Below are 11,633 nucleotides of genomic sequence, written 5' to 3'. Positions count from 1 at the left end.
TGTGGGGTGCCTCTGGCACGGCGAGCCCCACATGCTGGTGCATGCACGCTGGTTCACTGACGACTTGTTTCATCTCCGCTATGGCGTATTCGCAAAAGCACATTCCCGCATTGTTGTACCAATGTGAGCAAAATTGCTATTTATTATTTCCGAATATGCATCGGAACTGCTTACTGCCGAGCATGCATACCTGTCCTCATACCATTGTCAACGGTAACGAATGTCCACTCTCCAGTCAGAAGAACGGCTAGAGCTTCAATAAATAAATATAAGTAACGAATGTCCACTCTCCAGTGAGAAGAACGGCTAGAGCTTCAATATAGTCAAAATACTATGGCGTTTGTACAAATCACCTGACATCTCATCCAGGCCGAGGACTCCTGAGATCAGCGGCCCAAGGGCCTGGGTTTAGCCTGTCCAGAGGGCGTGCCACTAATAATAGGCAGCGTGCAGGCAAGTAGAAGCAGAGCACCGGAGTGTTGATGTAGGCAATGTGGGGTGTTTGATTCTTCATGCAGACCGGATTGCTACTCAACACTAGTTGCAACGATGTGCGTTGCCCAGTAGATAGAACCACCTCACACCCAGGACCTAGGGCCTCTGTGCCCAACATATTTAACGACGGCACGTATGGCCTACTTGTGTTGGGAGCTTTCGGCTCAAATTTCTTGTCCTAATTGCAGCTAACGAGGGTTCCCAACTGAAGTGGATGGCCGTCACTACATGTACCTTCAACATGTGTGAGACGACCGCCACGCAGCTCCCGGAACTCTACAACCGCATGGTGATTGACGCCTGATATTGTTCCAAGTAGCTTTCTTTCTACGTTGTTTGAAGGTATATAAGTTCCACAGAACTCCAACGGAATTCATATAGCTTGTCTCATTGTGAGGACTGCCCCTGGGCAGAGCACCCAGGGCACACGGGACAGAAACTTAAGCTGTCCAATGTCGCAATACCATTTGTGGAAAGGTTTCTCGCGCGGACAACAGAACTTGCACAAGTAGCCACTTCTGCATCATATCCGGGTTCGTATGGTTGGTAGATGTACACTTTAGAGTGCAGATACTTGCTGCTGGAGCCTATGCGCCTTTTACAATTGGAGGCGGCATTAATGAATGCATCCGGAATAATAGTGAATGACCCTTTTTTAGTGATAACGATTCTGCAATACCCAATGCAGCATAAGGCAGCTGTGGTCCATAATGCTGGCACTGAAAAGTACCTCCAAAATGTTGGTGCCCTTCCCCTTATTAGGTGTACTACACTGTTTCACCAATTCTATGGGAGTTGCGCTATCATGACGGCCTTCAGTTGACACCGTGGAGACCTTCCATTGGCACATCCAGCTTGTGGCCAAGACAGTAAGAATTCATGGACACTGGGCCGGGAGGGCTGCAGTTTCAGCATTTGAACTGAGAAGGTATGTTTGTTTGCAGCGTTCATTGTACGGGAACTGCGACCTTTGTTTGGAAGCTTCCGTACGAAGGATAGAAGCACGGGAAAGTCGCAGATAGGTCAGGTCCTTAATCTACTCATAAACTGGACTGCCCCGCTCACGCCGCATCCGGGGAGACGGCGAGCGCTGCCTCTTCGGAGAAAGATCTCTTGATTTAGCGGATGTACTGCGCCCCTGCTGATGCTGACCCCTGCAGCAACGGCATCAGCAGTAGAAACACTGCACCACCATGGTAATTTGTTCAGAAGGAATGAGGCTGCGACGGCGTTGAAACAGATTGACGAACAAGGATTGGGACAAATAATTCAGAGTAAATACGGAAATCAGAGGGAGAACCGGAATTGAAGCGAAGGGGTGAAACAGATGCCAATGAAGAAGGGTAAAGGGAAAAAGAGCTATGGCGAGTGATATAGGATAGAACTCACCGCAGGGCCCGTTGCAGTCCCTCGGCTGCTTGCAGCTCCTCTGGGGTTGGAGGAATGTAAACTCCCTACGGATATCCACAAAGCATCACAAACCAGCTTGCTTCGTTTCCATAATTCGTGTCGTACTAGTGCGGCAGCGCCTGACGCTTGCAGATGACTACACGATTTCGGTCAAAAAGCATCAAACTTGAGTCTCTTTTCGGGAACGCACGCAGCAAGAAGCTGAAACTAGACATGAGCGTTCGGCATAGATTTCCTGCAGCTTACCCCTGCCCTCGACTTCCACTGGCCCAGCCGAGTGTCCCACATGTCTCCTTGTGCTCTCCTTCTTTGGGGGGAAGGGCTCCTCACCGCAAACCTTCGTGCGCACAATTAGACAAGGCACACGTGCAAACGTTAGCAACGCAAAACCGGCTCGCAAATGGGGCCAAAGACAGGCAGCATGGTCCCCAGACGTAGCACACTGGACCCCGAAGAGCCACTACCGGGGCTGGAAGAGCCTGATAAGCGCAAATACTGTGCATCGTCGGCCGCTGTGTCCGTTGCTTGGCGGGCACTTCTGTGCATAGTGGACAAGTACAAGGATAAGTCCCCGAAGTCAGAAGCAACGACACACAAAAATGTGCGTTATTGCATAACAGAAGAGCCATGACGCCTCACACATAGTGGGGAACGAAATATGCAAGAGAAGCAGCCGCCTACCGATCATGGGTCCAACTTCGAGGGCTTCTGCTGCATCGCCGCGGCCTGCCGTTGCTGAGCAGGCACCACATGAAGACAACTGCAATCGAAATGCAAAAGATACATCCAGTGCATCATCCGGCAAACAAAAGATATTCTCAGAGGAGAGCAACGTCAACACAGCCTCATGAAAGAGGGGCAGCGTTTTGGACAGTTTGCACCGGGGACGGCTCGAGAATCTTTGCTCAAAGACACGGAGGAATGCTACCGGCTTGCATTAGTACAGACACAGGAAAGGGCCGTGGAAAAGGAAAGCGAAGAAGGATAGAAGGGGCAGCTGAGAGACCGATAAGATACGGACTCGCGCGTGTAAGCCCGAGGATCGTGGGCCGCGAAGAGAGGATTGGTGCGCTGGGGCGGCGGAGACTTGGAAGCGCGTCTGTAGCAGAGAAGTACCGAGAGCAGCGTGGGGAACAGTAAAGCAGACTGTTCAGGCTGCCCCCAAACAGGCGACGAGATACAGGACCACAAGCATAATGTGCTGAAGATGCGAACACTAGGAGGCCGGGGAGGAAGACGAGGCTTCACGGACTTGAACCAACCACCAATATACATATGAAGCGGCATACTGCACCCAGCAGCAGATACCGGACCCAATGAAGCCAGTAAACAGCAAGAAACATGATTCACACAATCATAACAAGGGAAACACCTTACGCAGACATGCCACATGCACAGGCAGACACGCACTCACACATCTTCGACAGGCAGTAGATAATTAAAATGGCTGCGAAGCAACAACCTCGCCAGTTGAAAGGCCCGACAGAAGCTAGTCACAGGGGGACACAGAGAGCCAGGAGGGAATGCAGCTGACCAGGCAGGTCAAACAGCGGCCACGCTGACTGGCTATACAGCTAAACAGATTGCTATCTAGTGCGCGAGTCAACTGCTCCACAGAGACTACCACCAGCAGCCTGAGAGGAACTGGCTCCGTCTCAAGGTGCTGCAGAGGGGGTTCAGATTCTGCCCCGTTAAAATACCCTTATTGGAATGTAACCAGAGCAAACGTCTCCTCAAACTAGGGCAAAACGAAATGCAGGTGACAACGGCAGGATGATGCGTACGGCGGGTCAGAGGCTACGAGCAGAAACAGCAGCACAGCCAGCAAAAGCTTTAGCGTCGAGAAGAAAACAAAGGTAGCGGCCGCAGCAGCAAAGCATGCGAGACAACCAGAGGGGCTCAACAGGGACATCCTTACTTGGGGAGGTATATCTTCTGCCTCTGCTGCCACTCCGCGAACGGGGAGAGCGCCACGGGCAGCGCCGTCGCCTAGTTCTGCTCCGTCCTCTACTGCTACTGCGTTGTCTGCTGTTGCTTCTACCTTTACTGTTGAAGCTCCTTTTGTCTCTTTTGCGGCTACTGGTACTGCTATTCATGCCCTGTTCACTTCTGCTGCAGCTTCTGCTCCTGCTCATGCTCATGCAGCCTCTGTATTGGCGGTACCTGTAGTGACTTCGTCTCGACTCTTCTCCTGGCATTCCCAAACTTCTGCTTCTTCGGGCCCTGCTGCGGCTACGGCTAGCATTACTGCTGCTTTCCCAGCCATGCAGACGTCGGCTAAAGGGATGTCTGGGCCTACGTGCTGCCTTGCTGTTTCTGCCCTTCCCAGTGTTGATACTGCAGCAGCTACTGCTGCTGCTTCGTCTTCTATTTCTTCTGTTGGCGTAGGAGGGTTCATCTGCTGAAGGCTGCCTTGTTCGGGAAGGAGGAGTAATGAGAATGACGTCGTCGGAAGAGCCGCTGGCCGAGCGGCGCCTTGATGCTGCACTGAGAGCTCCTGTGCTGCTGTTGCCGATGTCCTTGCACTTCCTGCTGCAACTCCCGTCGTTGCAGCTGCAGCTGTTGTCTTTGGAGAAGCTGCACTTGTTGCTGGTGGTGTCGTAGTGGTCCTTGCTCCTACTTCTGCTTTGGGCGGTAGTACAGCGGCCCTCGTTGCCGGTATTTGCAGCCTCACTAGAAGCATCCAACGTGCTTTTGCTGCTTTTGCAGCCTATGTTCGCTGCGGTCTCTGACCTGCTGCTGGCAGGAGAGCAACGCCAGGAGCCGCGGCTGCGAAGAGGGATATGCGGCCCCATTAATGCGTCTCGTACAGGACTTGGACCTGTTCGCATCATTGGGTTGTCGCTAAAGGCTATGAGAGACAGATTTAGGCGTGCACATGAATCTTAGGGCATTGCTCATACATTCCACTGACCTGCTGCCTGCTTCCTAGGCTTCAGGTGAAAGATAGGGCCACACTGTAAGAGCTAGCGACTAGATGTAGCGACCAATCGTAAGCAGCTGATCCATGCTTACTCTACACTTGGCCAACCGCCCAAATATGTTTCTCTCTATGCTTCGTCGCTGCTGCTATGTTGCACAGGGGGCCACCTGTGCAGTCGGAGATCTAGTGCTGGCTCCGCTAGGGGCCCCCAGGGGAAGCCCTTCTTACAAGGTTTGTCTTCCAGCAGGGAAGACGCGTTAATGAGTATAATTCACCTAACGCGAGGGCAGACTGGAGACCTCCACCTTAGCAGGGCCGCTTGCGGCGCGCGAGACAGCCAAAGGTGCCTCACGGGCTCCACCAGCACCAACTCGCCTTCCAGGGAATCCATTGGCTTTCTCAGTGCACTTGCTTTGTGCTGGCTCTTTTTTTGCTCAGAGAAAGCAAAGAAGGACCCGATGACAATGCGAACAAGCTAGGGTAGTATGGTGCCTGGGGGGACTGTCCCGTGGGGCCCCTGGGGCCCGGGGCCCCTAGGGCCCCTATGGCACCAGTAACTTTAACACGACTCCGAAGGGAACAAAAGCCCCTCCTAAGGCTGTCCTCTGCTTTTTGGGATGACACACAGTTCTTTTATGGCATTCGGACTCCAGAGTGCTGTCGTGCATAGGCCAGAGCAGGGTGGAGGATCAGCAACAACAACAGCAGCAAGAACAGCCATAACGACTACCATTACGGCAACAACAATAACAACAGCATCAACGACAACAACGACAACATCAACGACAGTAACGACAACAGCAACAGCGGCTACCACTACCATTACAGAGAAACAACCAAACTGCACCAGCAAATGCAACGGCGAAAAACGGCACCCGACGATGGCTATGGTTGACGGAAGCGCCTACTGGGGAACAGAGCCGTGCGACATATGCATTTTTGAGTGGGCCTTACGATGGTCATTGTGTGCTTATTTCCTTGCTGCAGCAACGGTTGCTGCTGCAGCCTCACGATGGCCCCTCCTCGCCTCCTTCGCAGCCCATGGCAAAGTTCGGCAGAAGCGAGAGGCCCGACGGGAGCACAAACAGCAGCAACAGCAGCAGATTCTGCAGAAGACTCGACTTGTTCGGTTTCTGCGGTGGGTGGAGACAAAAGACTGTAGTAAACTCCGATTTATGGACTTCTACGCCACTGGCGTTTTTGTGACGTGCTGTTGCTTGGTGTCGCTGTACAAGCAACAACAGCAGCTGCCAGAGCAGCAGAAGCAGCAACTGAGTTATTGGAAGCTGCTGCCTCTCACATTGTTGCTAGTGCACCTATTGCGCCGACTGGGAGAGCAGCTGCTGTTGGTGGCCTCGGACGACGCTTCTCGAATGCACATCTTCGCATATGTTTTGGGTTGCACGTGAGGAACGCCAACGATCTTGCTGCTTCTGCAAGTGTTGCACAGATTACGTGTGTTGCTACTGCTGTCAATGCTGCTGTCGCCGCTGCTCCAATGCGTATGGTTTTCCTCTGCTCGCCGTACGTTAGAGCGCTGCATTTGCTGGTGCACCTGTTGTTTGTACGGCCGTTGCGGCTGATGGGGTGGTCCCCTTGTGCATTACCAAAGATAAATTGACCCTCTTTGTCTCGCTCTGCACGGATGTAGGTTTTACGTCGCGACTCCCCTTGCGTTCCTGTGCGCCACGAGGCAGCCCCAGAGTCCAAATCCTCTGCAGGTGGGGGCATCCGTTGGACTCTGGGCATTATCAACTTTGGTGCAGGTACGTGGGTGCAGTGTGTGCAGCCGATCCGATGCTGATGATTCCTCTAAACTGCTATGGATGCCGCGGGTGCCACTCCCTGCAGTAAGCTGCAGCAGGACTCTCTTCTTGTTCTTCGCAGTTCTCTGCACATGTTTCACTGGCCGCTTTGAGACGACAAGGGGCTCGGGAATTGGCCCTGGCGGACTGTGGGGTTCCTACCGAGACAGCAGGGAGGGCAGCAGATCCTAGTCGGGGAATAACAAAGATGCGTAGCAACTGCAACAACAGAAGCAGCAGCGCCGACACTAGCAACAGCGGGGGCAGCAGCCTCCACACTAACAGCAACACCAAGGCATGGGAGATGAGAGGGCCCTACGGGGTGCCTCATGGGCCCCTCTTTGCGTACATAAGCTGTCCTCACTACCTGAGTGAGGTGTTGATCTATTTGTCCCTTTTTATATCCGCCCCCGACGCCCCCACGTGAGCGCTTTTGAAGCTGCGGCTAACTGTCGCTTCTTGAACGCTATTTGAGATCGCATAGATATCTTTCTTCTGTAGTTCATGTACTCTATCATCATGTCATCCAATGCATTGTACCTTATCTTGTATGGGTTTACTTTCCTCAGAGATCTACTCCTGCTTATCAGCAGGCAGATGGCCCCTGGAGACACATTGAGCAGTTCTGATGTGTGCGTGCATTTTTGCTGCAGCTGTTGCTGCTGCCTCTATGTGCTCCTGTGCATGGCTTCTAACGGTAAGGGCAATCAGACGGCAGCAGCATGCACTCGTGCATGGCAGCATAGAATAAGGAAAGAATGGAACACCAGAGAATAAACACTAGCAAATACGTGCGTGCCCAAGAAAGACTTCAAAAGATACACTCTTCAGGGTGCATAGTTTGCGGAGTGTCTGTCTTACCTTGCAGCTCACCAGTCGCACCGATGGTATCGTGAAGTGTTCGGTTCCGCCTACCCTGCGTATGTCCTTCCTACAGCTGTCATGATTGCTGTTGTTCACGCTGCGAGGCCAGGGGGTTCTACTAGGGCCGTTCGCTGCATGCAGCTGACAGTTCCCTTCCGTCTCTGTGTCACCGTCCCCCATGCGTCTACGGGTTTGAAGACAGCTTATTAATATCCTCCGTGAGGCTGTTCGTCTCAGCAGTTTAGAGTACCTACACATCATGTGAATGCTGCTTGCAGAGAACGACGCATGCTGCTTCCCATGGTCTACTAGGGTTTGCAGTTCTCACTGTCGTTTTGGCCACATGCGGTATCCAGGATAGCCTCCATGCTGCCGCCTGGGGGTAAATTCTTGAAAGATCTCATTGCAGGCCCATATTGTAGTATTCTAGTGGTGTATTGGCAGGATATTCAGGCTACATGATCCACAGGTTAGGCGAGGGGTCTATGACAGTTACCGGCGTTCTACACTCCGAAGGGAGATGGGACGTAAAGCCTACTGGTGGAACTACCAAAGTATAGAGGAGCTGGTGTGAGTCATGGACTAGACTCCCGGAAATTGTCTATGGATCACAGGGAATTGATTTACGTGTAGTTCGTAATTACTTGTTCCTATCTGCTAAGTGGCTGGATGAGGGGGGGAATCTGCTATCCAACCTCAACTGTGTGGCCACTGGAATTTCATGTAGCCAGTTAACCAATCGTTAGCGGCTCTAGGAGACTCCAATTAACTGCAGCGCAAGCGGGGGGGTGAAGGCGCAATGACGCTGAATAAGACGTCTGGCCCCCAAAGTCGCGTGTTGCAGGCAGTTCAGTGGGAGGTAGAGCCGCCGAACCTACGGCAGCGAGGCGACTGCCAGTTGCTTTTCTAAGACAGAAAAATCATACACTTGTTTCTAGAGGTTTGGCGATCCTGTTTTTAATATCCAAATTGTCCTTAACACATTCGAAAGGAACTGTCGCAGGGGGGATACTGACGTGTCAACTCTGATCAGATGTGGATGCCCTCTAAGCCCCTTTTTCCCTGCGGTAGCTTGCAAGTGGAGGCGAGGTTTCTCGCACTGCCCTCACAGGGCAAAATGTTCTAGCCTACACAGCTAAGGATACTTCAGTTCTCGAAGTTTAGGCGAGAAATTATGTTTTATCCCAATGGTGAACCTATAGCCGTCACAGACCCTGACGAGAAACGGTGGTCTGAAACTCCACGAATAGAGGCCATACAGCCTGCAAGCTTCTTCGAATAAAAATTTAAGCACCCCAGTCCTTGCTCTGCTTTTAGGTGTCCTTGCAAGAAGCAGTAGTAGAGAATCCTTGACCCCGCACGTCTTGCAGCTGTGGGCGAAGATGACGAGTGGTAAGTTGGGGCTTTCAGACGAAGTTTCTTCAGTAATCAGGATCAACCTAAATACAGAAGGAATATTTAGCAAATCATTAGGTAAAAATTATATTGCATACAGTGGTTGCTTTGAGTAAAATGCATTCGGGGGCCTTCACTGCATGCATGCTGCGTATATACATGCCTACCGCCGCAGCCAAACCCATCAAGGAGGCTGCTGCTCATGCTACTGCTGCGCTCCCCGTACTCCAGGTGGAAGGGATCCTTTGGCGAGATTTTGGGCTCTCCTTGTAGGGATTCTTTTAGGGTGTTGAACATTTAAAGGGAGCCTTGCAGCGAAAATGGCAGTAAGCTCCGAATCTGAGTGCTTCACCTGGTTCAAATGCTTTTGTGGGGTGTGGCTAGGCCCGCTGTGACGGCACATTAATAGAGCTTTTCGTGCGAGTCTTTCTCTTATTTAATCATGTAGCTTTTCGAAAATTGTTTTTTAGTTGTGGGAAATTCCCCGGGGGCGCGGCGCACGTGCGTCATCAAGCGACTTGCATGTGGGGGGAGAGGTCTTGGGTCGCCGTTTTGAATAGCACATTATAGCTCGTGTGGGCATCTCTGCGCCTTCAAATTTCTCTGCAAATGCACTTGTGACTCGTATTCCTACCTTTGCGTGCTTTATCGTGCCATCTATATGCATAGCCAGCGTATTTTGGATTGCAAGTGCTGGGCAGCAACGTGTCGGTTTCTTCGTTCTATATTTTCGCTCTTTTGGAAGCGCTTCATTTCATTTCATTTGAATTCTGTAGGTGTTTCAAGGAGTGTACCTGTCCGTATTGGGGCGTGTTGTTGCTGCCCGTGTTTTCCATGCAGGATCGCTTCTCGGCCCGTCTCATGAAGCCCTTTGAGGGCGTTCCTCTTTCGGAGGGCGCACTATTGAAACAGAAGCGCGATGCGGCTCTTGTTGAAGCGCGGAAGAAGGCTCTGATGGCCATGCGGAAGGTGCGTTGTGGCTTTTCTTGGTCATACCACATAGGATCCTGCGTGATGGGATGTCTTTTTTGCCCTGTCGATGGGAGATTTTAGTCCTAAGGTGCCTTTTTGCTTACCTCTAACGGAATTTATTGGCGTGTTTGAAATACGTTGCCTTCAGAAGAGGGCCGAAACACGTCATGCCCTCAAGCTGCGCACCTACAAGTACGTCAAGGAGTACCGCCAACAACGCGAGGAACTCATCAAGAACAAGCGGGAAGCCCGAGCTCAGGGTATGTTTTCCTTTGCCGTATTAGATGACTTTTAGAGTGGATTTGTTAAGTATCTTGTTTTTCATCGTTGCTCGATAGTGGCTCAAGGATGTAAATTGATATACCGATGCGGCCGTTAGGTCGCCTGCGGAGTTTTGTAAACATTGTTTCAATCGCTTTCTGACAGAGCCATTCCTTGTTCAGCCTACGTGACTCATTCGTGCTTTGTGGGTTCTTGGTTGCACTAGCAATAACAAGTACACTACCCGCGCAACTAGCGGGTGGTTTGCTTTTATTCACGAGGCGGGCGCCAGCTGATGATGAACAGCAAAATCAGATGGGGTGATTTGACTCCCTTGAAGAATTCATTTATCTTGAGTTTCAATCGCTTGCTGAAAGCAGCGCTCTATGCCTTTTCCCCAGGCAATCACCTTCCTGCCTTGTATGTGCTCTCTGGTGCAAGAGTTTCGGTTTGGCTGACCAGTTTTGTTCGAAGGAAGTTCTGTTCTTGCGTTTACATGCTGGTTTCAGGCGGCTTCTACAGAGCCCCCGAGGCGAAGGTAGTGTTTTGCATTCGCATTAAGGGTATCAACAAATTGGCGCCCAAGCCAAAGATGATTCTGCAGCTCTTCCGCCTCCGCCAGCTGCACAACGGCGTCTTCATCCGCGTGAACAAAGCGACTATGGAGATGCTGCAGGCTGTTCAGCCGTTTGTGACTTACGGCTATCCCAGCCTGTCCACTGTTCGAAAGCTAATTTACAAACGGGGCTACGGTGCGTGGATCACACCCACATGGGCTGGGTGGGCCTAGGGATTTCGAACCAAAAACGGAGTTCTTCATACCACAGGGCGTTACTGGCTCCCCCAATTTAGTTTGGATATATGGTTCCGTTTTTGCTTTTCAGCGAGAGTTGGCGAGATGGGATCAAAGCAAAGAGTGCGCCTGCAAGATAACGACGTCATTGAGAAGCACTTGGGCAAGTACGGCATTCACGGCATTGAAGATCTTGTGCATGAGATATACACGTGCGGCCCCGCATTCAAGCAGGCCAACGCATTCCTCTGGACCTTCAAGCTCAACTCTCCCAGAAAAGGCTTCAAGTGCAAGCGCCACGGATTCTGCGAGCCTCGTGCCGGTTAGTTTCCATGCTTGCGCATTGCACCTGTTTAATAGCAGTTCGTCGTCTGTTCCAGCTTATTAACGTAGCGTATTACTCAGTAAGCTGCTCACTTCATATTTTGCATTGGATTCCACACTTTCGTTCGTTGGTCTGCAGGTGATTGGGGTAACCGCCAGGAACTCATCAACGAACTCGTAAAACGAATGTGCTAAGCAGTCAATGGTCTAAGTGCCTCGAGGAAGCAGCCACCGTAGCATTCCAGCTAATAGCTTTCCGGGAAGCTGCAGATGTGTGAGGGGAGCTGCAACTGCATCGCGCAGTAGTAGCAAACCTCCGTCAGTTCGTCCGTACTGAGCTGCACAGCCTCGGGCCCAGGTGGCTTCTGGGGGGGGGGGGGGGGGGGGGGGC

General features: G+C 51.8%; 2 protein-coding genes across 2 annotated transcripts; one reads left to right on the top strand and one right to left on the bottom strand.

Annotated features, from left to right (window-relative positions):
- Window positions 1-1,531: 1,531 nt before the first annotated feature.
- Window positions 1,532-2,193, bottom strand: EMWEY_00002420 (hypothetical protein, conserved; the record flags this gene model as incomplete). The annotated part of the gene is made up of 3 exons (XM_013477351.1): window positions 1,532-1,649; window positions 1,885-1,949; window positions 2,152-2,193. The coding sequence occupies 3 exons, from the start codon at window positions 2,191-2,193 to the stop codon at window positions 1,532-1,534; spliced, it is 225 nt and encodes a 74-aa protein (XP_013332805.1).
- Window positions 2,194-9,212: 7,019 nt separating this feature from the next.
- On the top strand, window positions 9,213-11,437 carry EMWEY_00002410 (60S ribosomal protein L7, putative; the record flags this gene model as incomplete). The annotated part of the gene is made up of 6 exons (XM_013477350.1): window positions 9,213-9,266; window positions 9,733-9,861; window positions 10,013-10,124; window positions 10,635-10,877; window positions 11,010-11,240; window positions 11,382-11,437. 6 exons carry the CDS (start codon window positions 9,213-9,215, stop codon window positions 11,435-11,437), a joined length of 825 nt encoding a protein of 274 aa, XP_013332804.1.
- Window positions 11,438-11,633: the final 196 nt, after the last annotated feature.

Source organism: Eimeria maxima, genomic scaffold (genome assembly GCF_000499605.1).
Source record: "Eimeria maxima Weybridge genomic scaffold, Emw_scaff12, whole genome shotgun sequence".
Taxonomy (NCBI): domain Eukaryota; phylum Apicomplexa; class Conoidasida; order Eucoccidiorida; family Eimeriidae; genus Eimeria; species Eimeria maxima.
The sequence above is the reverse complement of the archived record's forward strand: the minus strand, read 5'-3'. Positions and strand labels throughout refer to the sequence as shown.